The sequence below is a fragment of the Leptosomus discolor genome, chromosome 1, assembly GCF_034619465.1.
Source record: "Leptosomus discolor isolate bLepDis1 chromosome 1, bLepDis1.hap2, whole genome shotgun sequence".
Classification (NCBI taxonomy): domain Eukaryota; kingdom Metazoa; phylum Chordata; class Aves; order Leptosomiformes; family Leptosomidae; genus Leptosomus; species Leptosomus discolor.
The window spans coordinates 134,580,061-134,592,059 of record NC_141391.1 but is presented as its reverse complement, the minus strand read 5'-3'; the positions used below and the strand labels follow the sequence as shown (position 1 = coordinate 134,592,059).

At 48.4% G+C, this 11,999-nt stretch overlaps 1 protein-coding gene across 1 annotated transcript; it reads left to right on the top strand.

Annotated features, from left to right (window-relative positions):
• Nucleotides 1–3,608: 3,608 nt before the first annotated feature.
• On the top strand, nucleotides 3,609–6,805 carry LOC104351864 (homeobox protein NANOG). The gene is made up of 4 exons (XM_086465291.1): nucleotides 3,609–3,925; nucleotides 4,382–4,650; nucleotides 5,386–5,475; nucleotides 6,389–6,805. The coding sequence occupies exons 1-4, from the start codon at nucleotides 3,757–3,759 to the stop codon at nucleotides 6,803–6,805; spliced, it is 945 nt and encodes a 314-aa protein (XP_086321417.1). The 5' UTR covers nucleotides 3,609–3,756.
• The last annotated feature ends 5,194 nt before the right edge of the window (nucleotides 6,806–11,999 follow it).

Here is an 11,999-nt window from a genome sequence, read left to right as displayed (position 1 = left end):
CCTCTGTCCTAGTCTGCCTCTCCACTGCTAACAAAGGGCCACATCATCCAGTAATTCTCAGGTGATTGAGAGACTGGGTTGTTAATGGGAGGGAGCAGCCTTGTCCTTTTCTCAACTTGCTCCCTTAAAGAGTAAAGAGAAAGGAAAACTGTATTTTAATATGAATGAGGGTCTAATTTTTGTTATTCTTTCTTGACTCCCTTCCTTCCACAAACATGGCCGCTTGGGTCCAGACTGTGAGCTGTGACCACGCTACAGGGGGTAGGCTGTCTGGAGCCAAGTGCTGGGCGAGTACAGAAGGCTGCAGGGCAGGAGTGTTTTCATATGCCTAACTTGAGGAGTGTTCAATTTTAGAAAAACAATAAAAATCAAAGGTGCCTGCTTGGGGGAGAAGCCAGGCAAGTTCAACAGAATACGAAGGAGGTATTTCTACCTGCCTTGCCCAACCACACACATCCCTGACAGAGGATGATGGCTCCTAGGGACACTTCTGAGGGGCAATGGGGCTCAAGCTATGGTTCCCCATTCATTAATAACAAGCCTGCAGCCTGCCACCTCGCTGAGCCCCATGAACGTGAGCAGAATGACACAGCGACACTTGGTGACACTTCACAGTGTTACCAAAATACAGATGACCCACGTTTGAGCTAGCTACAGGACAATAGAAGAACACCTAATCTACATAGAATTAGAGGCAATCTCTACTGCTATAACAGTAACCTGCTGATGAAAATGAGTTTAGCGATGCTCTGAGATAAGAACCCATATAATTTCTGACCCAGTGGTATGAGCTGCAGAGATGGGTGTACAGTATCAGCCAGCTGCTGCTTCCTCAGCTCCAGCCTATGTAAACTGGTGTGTTTGCATCACTTCAGCACAATGTTGAGCTCCAGCCCTCTGAAGGGAGTGACCCTACTGACACTAATGGGGGATCTGTTGTAGGGGGAACTTGCTGGATGAAAACATCTTCCAGGCATGGTCCTGTCTTACCTATGCTTAGGCCAAGACTGCTTTTAAACCTGAGCTTCTAGCTCTGCTGTTGAAGGACTATGGAAAATGCTTGTTAGGGTATGCTTCATCGCAGTGAGTGGTTACATTCACTTCCATACACTTCGTGAGACAACTTATGTTTACTCACCTGACTAATGCTCCACAGTATTAGGCACATGATGAACTGAGAACTGCAAAAGCGAGGGTGGCCACAGCATGAAGGGAGAGTGGGACACAACCTTGGGCCAAAAAAAAACCCAAATTGTTGCTGCTTTTTGGCCCTGTTGAGAACAGGACTAGCCTAGGTCTGAACTGTGTGGCTGTTCCGGCTAAAAACACTCCCAAAAGAAACATGAGTGGATACTTGCATCTGCCCTATGAGTCATTCCCAACGGGTATTTTTTAAAAGCACATCAGCTCAAGATATTCATGGGCAGTATATCCAGTTCGAAGGCTGATGGTGCCACAGAGCAGATGTCCCAGACCTAGCACCATGGGGACACTCTCAAACACCTACACCTTGCTTCCCATAGTGTCCTCTGTATGACTTCTGGATTTATCTTCTCAAGATGTTTTTATCTGTATCATTTATTTGGGGGATAACAGGATTTCTTTTCCTAAATAAATTCTGACTTTAGGTGGTATGGTTTTATACACTCATGCCAGTCTTGTTTCTCTCACAAAGACTTTAAAAACGGTATGTTTGGTCACCTGATTAGAGGTATGGTTGGTGAGAGGGAGCAAATTACTCCCACTGGAAGGGGATAATCAGAAAATAAAAGAGATTTGGTAGTTAAAGCCTAAAACCAAAGGGAATGGAAGACGAGGGGATAAGAAAATCAAAAGATGAATGAGGACAGAAAAAAAAAAATAAAATAAAAAAAAAAAAAGTCGAGGGGAAATTAAATCAGCTCCATGCACACTACAAAGCAGGTCTGACTCTGGGAAGGAATCTGATCTGTATGTGAAAACTGATCCATATACAAAAGTTACAAACTACGAGCAGTTCTGCTGCGTTTCCAAACACACGCGCACACACACCATTCCCCGAGGGAGGATTTGCTGGCAGAGGCGGTGTTACTCCGGCTGTAAAAAGCTAGAACCCCTGCTGCGGGTGTCCCTCTCAAGCCGTGTCCCCTCCGACATCTCGAGGGCTCCTGCAGCCTGCGGGACAGTCGGCAGTGCCTCCTGGAGACCTCCGGCGGCCCTCGCCCCCACAGCGGGCAGCACGACGGCTTCGCCTCCGTGGGGGAACACCTTCCTGTGCGTGCATCAGCGGGGCTGATGGCATCAAGCAAGCGACCTGCCCTAAACCTCCAGCCCGGGACTGCGAGGGCAGGGGAAGCCCCATGGGGCGGCGGGCTGTCCCCTGGCTGGCGCTGCCTGTGCTGCGGGGCGAGGAGCGGGCTGCGGCTCTAGCTCTGTGTTTCATGCCTCTCGCCCGATTATGATCACCTCCCCCCGCGTTCCTAATCGTCTCTCCGCCTGGATCCTGTCCGGTTCTAACTGAGAAATTCATTAGGAGGTGATCAAAGGTGGGCCCGAGGAGGACCCCTCCAGGCGAGCAGCACCCCAACGCTCCCCTGCAGTGGTGGGCTCAGGGCACCAGCTGGGGCTCGTTTCTCATCATGACTTAAGATGGGAGGAGCAGATATATGGAAGTGATGGGAGGCCCTTCTCTGTCATCCCCAAAAGATTTTTAGCTGTGTGACAGGTTAGTAGCTACTCCCTGCCTTTGTATACAGGTAGGTGTCTGTGTCCTGTTTCCTTGCACTGGGAGAGGTGAGGAATTCGCTTGATGTGTCACATGCCCTCATTGTACCCTTTCCAGGTGATTTTCCAGGTTTTGTAACTCTTGGGCTGCGAGATCCTCCCGATGGTTTTTTAATTTCCTTAAAGGAAGTGGTAATGGCTGGGAGGCGGCGGGAGGGTTTATCTTCCCCAAGCAGACTGTAGGCACTGGTTTCAAATCCTTAAGATCTATAAGGCTCTTGTATAGCTGCACTGCTCTCTTTTCCTCTGAAATCTGACTGGGTGATTCCTACTTCTCCCTGGTGTGTAGCGAAAATAAACTTTTTTTTAAGCTATCACTTCTTTCAAAGGCAAAAATAAATAATAAAGAAGTGACAAATAGCTGAGGAAAGAAGCTTGAAAAAGGCAATACAGACACTGCTCTTCAGCGCCTTCTCCCCTGCCCCCAGTCTGTATGCACTTGCGGAGAGGTGGAGGGCTTATCTGTTTGCGATGATAGTTGCGATCTGCAATGCAGACACGCATAGGCTCCGCATGCCCCGAGGCAGGCCCTGGGTTCCCTCCATTCTTTGCATTTGGGTGGGGGCCGGTGAGGAGGCGGAGGTGGGGAGAGTGTTAAATGTGGGGGTGGGAGGTGTCTGCCAAGCCCTGTCCAACTCACCGGGCGGCCCTGCTCAGGCCTTCTGGCCCCGAGGGGGAAACAAGGCTCTTCCTCCCACCCCCCAGCAGGGAGGGGTGTGCTGGCAGTAACAGCCTGACCCCCACCGCGGCACCTAGGAGTCAAGTTGGGAAGCGGGGCCTGGTGTTCCTCCCCCACTCCCTGAATACCCCCAAAGCCCCTCCCCTCCAATCAACTGACTTTTAACATGACAATGGCTGTGACAATCCCTTCTAGCCAAGGCCAGGATGGGAAGGACATAAAGCATCCCCCCACCTCCGCCTAATGGGGGACCTGCCTGCAACCTCTAACCGCCAACTTGCTGCCTGCTCGGGGCTGGGGGTCCCGGCTCGGCCATGAGTGCTCACATGGCCATGGCGCCCTACCTGTCCTACCCCAGCGCGGTCAGGTATGGGGACTTCTACTGGTTCTCTCCAGGGAGCACGGACAGCGTGCCCGCCGAGGAGGCTCCGGCGGCGGACCCCGTCCCCTGCCCCGCGGCGGCGAAGATGCCCAGCCACCCAGGTATGCGCCCCGGCCTGGCTGACCCCAGCGAAGCGATCGGGCTGCCCTCGGCTTGGGGGGGGGGGGGGGGTGGTCGTCTGCCTTGTGTCCCTTCTGCCCCGGGGGCTGGGGACGATGCCGGTGCTGCCGGTGGCTCCGCTCGCCCCGGCGAGGATGCGACGGGGGCTGCTCTGCCTGCTGCCCCGCTGGAAGCGGCAGCGGGAGCCGGGCGCGTTTGCCAGCGCCCCCCGTATCTGGATGGGACGGAGCAGAGGTGCGAGCAAAGAGGGATCTCGGCTCCGCTGGCCCGAGGGTGCCTGTGCCCGCTTCTCTGCCCTGAGTTGCCTGCGGCTGCGGAGCCTCTGCAAGTCCCCAAGGCACCCGCAATCTCAAATTCTCCCAAGAACCTGGACTTCAAAGTCTTTGAGTCCTCTCTGCCTGACTCTGCTCACCCTAGTTCTCTCTTTTTCTCCTCAGATGTCTCTCCAGCTTCCTCCAGCTCTGGGACACTCATCCAGTACACCCCAGACTCTGCCACTAGCCCCACTGCAGAGCGCCCGTCTCCCCATCCATCTTTCCAGAGGGTCAAGGAGGAAGGCAAAGGTGCAGTGAAGAAGGCCAAGAGCCGCACAGCCTTCTCCCAGGAGCAGCTACAAATCCTGCACCAGCGGTTCCAGATCCAGAAGTACCTCAGCCCCCAGCAGATCCGGGAGCTAGCTGCTGCCCTGGGCCTCACCTACAAGCAGGTGAACATCTTGCTCTGAGTAGCTGAGTCGCATCCCTCGTGTGAAGTGCTCTTGCAAGCGTGTTTTTTTGGTGGCTTTTTTTTTTTTCTTAGACACCAGAGATGAGTTTCTTTCGTGGTCTTGTTTGTGCCATTGCTTACGTGAGAGAGCAGAGGGTGTGAAAACTTATGACTCAGTCTTCCTTTTATGTTTGACTCCAACACTATCTACCCACTCTGTGCAGGTGTTTGAAAGTTCATACAGAGCAGGGCTATGCAGAATCAGGTTACTGTTCTGTGTGGACATGTGTTTTCTCTGAACTGAAGTCAGGTACTTGCATTGCTATGCAACTTGCCTTTCTTAGTCAGAGTGGCACCTGGGTCCTTCCCTAGAGAGAGGCTCCTTGCCCCACCAGCTACTCATGTCTGACTGAAGGAATGACTCATCCCTGAGTCAGCACTGATCTTGGTGCAGCCATGAGATGCTGCTACTGTACCAGCTGTGTTTCAGATAGGGTTTTTGATGTCATGAAAGATCCCATGGTGATCTGAGAAATAAGAGTGTTAGTTTTCATGTCTCAGCTCTGTGATTCTAAGGCTTTCTGGGTCTACTGCATGTTGTTAGCTGCTGAAATTATGTACAATATTAAGAGTCAAGAAGAAACTGGATTGTAGTAGAAGGCAAAACATCTTTAGGATGTATAGTAAACTCAGAATTAATTTCTAATGCCCTACGTCCTTTCCCCACTACTTCTAGGTGAAAACATGGTTTCAGAATCAACGGATGAAATTTAAACGTTGCCAGAAGGAGAGACAGTGGGTGGAAAAAGGAGTGTATCTACCACAGGTGAGAGAATTACCCCTTACCTCATCATGACCAGTCATGGTTCATCCAGTCTGTGGGTATAATCATAGAATCATAGAACGGTTTGGGTTGGAAGACATCTTAAAGATTGTCTAGTTCCAAACCCCCTGCCATGGCAGGGACACCTCCCACTAGACCAGGTTGCTCAAGGCTCCATCCAACCTGGTCTATAAGGTCTCCCCAGAGCCTTCTGTTTTTCAGGCTGAACAAGCCAACCTCTCAGCCTGTCCTCATAGGAAAGGTGTTCCAGCCCTCTGACCATCCTGGTAGACCTCCTCTGGACTCTTTCCAACAGCTCCATGTCTTTCTTGCATTGGGGACTCCAGAGCTGGATTCCAGGTGGTGTCAGGGCAGAGTAGCAGGGCAGAATCGCCTCCCTTGACCTGCTGGCCACACATCTTTTGATGCAGCCCAGGATACAGTTGGCTTTTTGGGCTGCAAGTGCACACTGTTGGCTCGCGTTCATCCCATCATCCACCAGCATGCCTAAGTCCTTCTCCCTGGGACTGCTCTCAATCCACTCATCACCCAACCTGTGTCTGTGCTGGGGATTGCCTCGAGTGAATCACGTGCAACTGGTTAACTTGAACAGTGCACAGGACTTGATATTACCAAGCCACCTGTATTTCTTGTAGTAGGACTTAGAGTAGCATCTATTTGAAGCCTGCCCTGGCAACTGATGAGCTTTGTTTCCAGTCCATTTATCTCCCAGTTGAGACTCGATAGATCTTGTCATCTCTGCTATTATTAGTCTAGAGTGAGGACAACAAGTATGAAAAATATACTTGTTTGGCTTGGGGGAGGGGGTGGGGGAGAAAGGAGGACCCATCCAAAAGAATGGGCACAGTTGCTGTGGTGCTCTGCATTACTGAACAGCCTTCTCTGTCTCTCCTAGAATGGGCTTCATCAGGCTGCATATCTGGATATAACCCCCACATTTCACCACAGCTTCCCTGTTGGTGCCAGCAGAAACCTTCAAGCCACAACCAACGTGCACCAGGCTTACAGCAGTGGCCAGACTTATGGGAACGGGCAGAGCCTGTACTCGTTCATGGCTGTGGAAGATGAGGGGCTTTTTGGAAAAGGTGGGACAAGCTGCAACACCCAGCAAGCCATGGGTTTATTTAGCCAGCAGATGAACTTCTATCATGGTTACACCGGTGATATGGATTATGTCAGCCTGGAGTCGGAAGACACCTACAGCTTCCAGAGCACCTCTGACTGTGTCACACCATTCTCGAGCTCTCCTGCATGGCATCAATACCAGGCCCCTTGGCATCCCCGGGGGACCCAGAGTGTTTATGAGTCTTAGGCCCAAGTATTTTTTTTTCCTTCCTTCTCCTGTTTTCTCTCATGGGGTTTCCAGAGTGTTGACTTGGGGATCCAGTTTCCACTCCTTTCTATTGCCCCTCCTCCCCTACTCCTGTTTTAACCATTGGTGGGGCTAGGCACCCAGATGCTGTGGGCTAGTTTTCTGTTTAAAGGCACATGTATGTTCATAGCTAACCCTTGGCAAGGGTGGATAGATGAAACTTCATTCATGGAGGGCAACATGCAATGCCACAGCCAGGAGCAGCAGAGGTGGTAAAAGTCCATGTTTGCTGTCCAAGTCTTGCCTTCCTCTACTGCCCCTTTAGCAGGTGATCTCTGATCCTTGCTCTGTGTGTCTTGCAGCAGAGCTTTGCTGGAGAAGAAAACCCCTGTACTTAAGCATATTTCTGCTAAAAGTACACTGTTGTAGCCCAGAATCTTTCCTGCTGTCTTGCTTATTTCTGTTGCTACCTTAGCCAGCTAACTGCTAATAGGTTCTTCATCTGCATCCTCTTCTCCCTCACTGAAAAGCTGCATGAGATCATCTGATTTCAGATTACTTGATCCTCTTACTTTCAGCCACTCCTCTTAGAGGGGCTGGCACCTGCCTATCCTTTGCCTGCTGCTGTCATGTGTACATAGGACAGTGGGGAGGAGCAGAGGAGAGAAAGTGAGGTAGAATATTGCCTGTATCTCACATGAAAAATTTCTCCATGGTTTCCAAAGCTGCAAATTTACTTGTGCCCGTCAGCTCATTCAGGATGGTGTCTCTGGGACCGTCCCCATCCACCCCACCCCACCCCCCCTGTTTAGATCTTACTTTTCTACATCTCTCCACTGAGAGACTGGTGGCTTGTCCCAACCTGCAAATTGCAGCGGAGGGTAGCCCAAGGAGCCATTGTAGCCATTGTAAGTGTGAGGAGGGCTGTGTGTAGTCACCTTTGGAGTGGTAACAGGCTGCTTATGTGTACACGATGGACCCCTAGCACTTCGCAAGCACAGTACCACTACAGTGGAGCTTCCTTTGGGGTAGAGGTGGGCAGCTAGGAAAAGGACTCAGGTTATTTTAAAAGTGATGTTTAATGTAACATATGTTGGAAGTTGGATGTTGGGTGTGGGGAAGCCTGTTGGGTCCCAGTGGAGTTGTCATCCAAGGGGCTAGAGCAAGATAGTTTCCCACTCTCTTGTCTAACCCCAGTTTTAAGGTAGTAGGATTTTTGTCCCTTCCCCAGGGCTTGGTTGGATCACTTCTGTATTCTGCTGAAAAGGGCATTGGCTGCCTCATCTGATTTAAGTATCCAAGCTCTAGGGGAGGTGAGGAGTTAAGAGAAACCTAGTTAGACAAAGTGAGTGAAATGGCAATTAAAATTTTCAGGTTTTTTTTTTTTTAAATAACTGAATCATCCTTTCCAGTATGGGGAAACTGGAAGTCAACTCCAATGTATGTGAAACTGACTTTTTTTTTTAACAAGACGTGGAATTGCAAAGTTCAGTCTGCCACTGCTCAAGAATACAAAATGGCATGAGCTGGCAGGAGTAACTGAGATAGTAAAAGCATAAATATTTCTGCAGTAGTTTGGGATGTTTTTGTGGTTAGTGCACAATTTTTACTGCAACCCTGTCTTCAAATGTCTGCACAAGAGTTGTATGTCATAGTTAAACTTTCACCGCAAAGGAGGCAAACTGTTGTTGTTGTTCCAGAAAGTCTGTTTTCTTGCAGTGATCTCAAGCATGTTTTATATTATGTACATGTTGTCTTTTATTACTTTGTTTCTGCTTAATGTTCTTACAAATTTGTTTCAATTGAAAATAAATTCCTTTATTTTAATGTTGAAACAGTGTTTCCAGCTTGCATTTGAGCAGCCTGCTATGAGAATGTTTATTTTGCACAGGGTAGACCAACTGTACTGAGGAAAGGAGGAAAAAAGTAATCCTATGTTTCTTCCAGAAGTAGAATCAAGCAACTGTTTAAAAAGGAGTAGGTCACAGAAGCCCATCAGCCTTGTTTTAACATGCAGGTGTGTTGCCTAGTGCAAGGGGGGCCTGCAAGTGTAAGCAACTGGACTGCTAGCTGCTCACTTGCAGTAGTGTGAGCCTTGTAACATGCTTGTATTAGTCCTTAAACTGCAATACTTCAAAATAACTATTTAATTACAAGCTCAGGAGCAAAAGAATGTGTCTTTGAGACTGCATGGCTACCTGCTGTTGCTCCAGAAGGTCACATTTAGAAGCCTGGAAATCCTGCCTAGTTGTCTTCTTGTGCCAGGCTCAAATGGCAGCAGAAATTTGTAAGTAACTGAATCCTGTCTCCAGCACTGGAACAAAAACTTACTATTTTTTCTGAAGGTACTGAAACATGAGACAGACATTGGGAGTGAAGCAGTGCATCAGCAGCCACCAGTTTAGAGGCACAATGAACGTCTCTGCTTGGTGAGCTTTGCTTCATCAGAGCCTTGCTTTCCTTATATACCTCTTAATCTGTGTATCTGTGCAACTTGCATGCAGCCAATGGCTGCAAGTGTCCATGAACAGCAGCACTAATGGAACAAGGCAACTATCGGTGCTCAAAGGCTGACATTACTGCTGTATCAGCAGAACCAAGCTCCTATTAACAGCCATGGTTTAAACTAGCAAAGATGATGTGTTTTAGTTTAATCCTGGGTTTCTTAAACTACAATATGCCACCAAAGCTTTCATCTGTCTGAAATGGGCAGTTCAACGGGTACTCCCACTGAGTGCAATTGGCTAAACTGTTAGCTGCCTGCTCAGGCTCAAGCTACTGCACGTCCTTTGTCCTTTGCTGACCTGAACCTGCTTGTGTGGATGGCAAAGCATGTCCACTTTTCTTTTGTGATGCTATAATGCTCTGTTTCCAAGGGTAAGGTGGAATATGTGCAGGAAAGAGGGAGTGGAGATTTGAGCCTGTAAAGGAGGAAGAAAGGCTGAGTTGTCCACGTGTGGGCTGGCAACTTCAACAGTAGAAAAAGTTAAATCTGGCCTGGAAGAGAGGGAAATGCCAGGTTCACATGATTTCCTGTGTTACAGAACAGAGGTCCTCCCTCATCCTGACCTGAGACTCATGTCCCAATATCAAGTTTGGATGAATTCTGGGTAGTGTTCTAGTAGTAGTGTTAATTTCAACAATTCCCTTGGGGGGGGGGGGGGGGGGGGGAAAAAAAGGGCAAGCTGAACCATATACCTATAAAAGTTATAGATACTAAAGCCTTGCCTTTTGGCCTTAAAATCAGCAGCTTCCATTTTTTTTAGATTTGAGATGCAAACTTAAGCTCTAAAGAAAAACACAAGCGTATAGGTCTTTGCAGAATGATTGTGGAGGCTGCTTGCTACAGATTACCTGTGTTGCTTGGATGTGTTTCTCTTCTGTGTTTCTGCCACAAGGGTAAGGAGGTTGCCAGAGCTCTGCTGGCAGATGTCCTCCTGCAGAAACAGGTATTGTTGCTAAAACAGGCCTGGGACTGAGATGACTTGCTCTGCATGCTGTGGTTTGTGTTACTGCATTTACCATGGGAGCATTCTGTGGAAATGGAGTGTTCCTTCATATGTGTGTTATTCCCCTAATTGCTCAGCCTGGGTTGCACACAGGTTTGGCAAGCACATGTAGTTGTGTGGCTGCAGGGAACATGCAGAGTTACTGTTGTTGGAATTTTGGCAGATGGGCTGGAAAGGGCTGCAAGCAGCTCAGGAAGAGTTTCTAGAAGCTGTGGAATTAAGTAGGACTCTGCCTTTCTACAGTGTTGGAGACCTCTGTTACCTTGACATGCCTGAGTTGCATCACAATGTGAAGCAGCTGCACAGGTAATTGCAGCACTACTATCAAAACTGGTGGAGATACAACTAATCCTTCCAGACTCATACTTCCAAAAGGGTTTATGACAGTTTGTCAAAGAAAGCAAGTGCATGTCAGTAAAACCCATTTCTGCTGGGATGTATTACATCTCTGTTAGGACTGCTGCTTCTTGTGACTGTGCTGTGTAACAGCTATTTCTGCACACTGCAAACGTGATTTGCCTTGCTAGCAAATCTTTTCAGAATCAAACTGTAAGCTCATATGGAGCTCTTTATGTGTATTATAGCTTGTGGGAATACATTGGACTTCCACACTATGTTTACAGTGTCAACACTTCAGTTTGTCAACATTGCAGATGTAGCTCCAGTGATGCAGAGAATCCCACCCAAACAGAATAAATTAGATCTAGTACAGACCAGGGTTTATTCTCTAGTTTAGTGGGTTCCAGTCTTTGTTGTCCCATAGGCAAAATACCAAGCAAGTAGTGGTGCAAGCAAACTTGTTCCTTGCTCTCCGTGTCAACATGGCCTGTGGTGATGTTTTACAAGCTACATGTTTCTTCTGAGTGGCCTGTGAACCAAAGTCTTACAGCCTCAGTTGTCTCTCCGGTGCAGATAAAACGCAGGACCTTTGCTTTAAAAGGCTCTTCCTTACAGACACATGTAAACACTGTATTTAGTTATCTAACCACACTGTATGACTCAAATGCTGAGCTAACAGGCTTTTGGAAATTCTCTGTAAAGCATTGCCAGGCATCACTTGCTTGGCCCATCATCCGAGGCCAACAGCATCTTGGCTGATAGTGAGCACTCAAGAGTCGTGAAGGACCCAAAGTCATGGCACTGCTCTTAGACCAAAAAAAAAAAAAAAATTCTTCCTTTCCTATGAGGGCCATGTCATCTTCATGCTGTCCAAAGTTTTGAAGAGTATCCTCAGGTCATGTCTGTGAATCTCTTTTATAACCAGGCTACAGTTAATTTCTCATTTTTAGTGGAAGTCCATCTGCTTACAGACAGGGTGTCTAGCACTAAATATTTTACAAATGATGACATTGGGACTGCTGCCTTGGGTGAACCCCAAGATCCATCTAAATCATTGCTTAGGTACTGTGGAAGGACTAGAAGAGAAAGAAAGTCCCCAGTGTCCTTCTCTGACTGGCTGTGGCTGAGTGACTGCCTGTAACACGAGCTGTGTTCCTACTGTTGCTACACAGGGCAGTGGGAATGCAGCTCCTGATACAGCAGGCATCAATGAACTCCCTTTCTGGAAGCTGCTTGCTTGTCTGTTGGAATTGCTGCAGGCTGTTGGTCTCCAGAACCTCCTGTGGCAATAAGCTCTGTCTTTGAACAATGGCCTCTGAAAAATTTTATAGGTCTCTTGAAGAAAC

Bases quoted from the DNA above. Each gene is read 5' to 3' on its own strand.
- LOC104351864 (XM_086465291.1), top strand. From the start codon at position 3,757: ATGAGTGCTCACATGGCCATGGCGCCCTACCTGTCCTACCCCAGCGCG. The intron at 4,651-5,385 runs GTGAACATCTTG...CACTACTTCTAG, and splicing joins TGGGCCTCACCTACAAGCAG to GTGAAAACATGGTTTCAGAA. The intron at 5,476-6,388 runs GTGAGAGAATTA...TGTCTCTCCTAG, and splicing joins AAGGAGTGTATCTACCACAG to AATGGGCTTCATCAGGCTGC.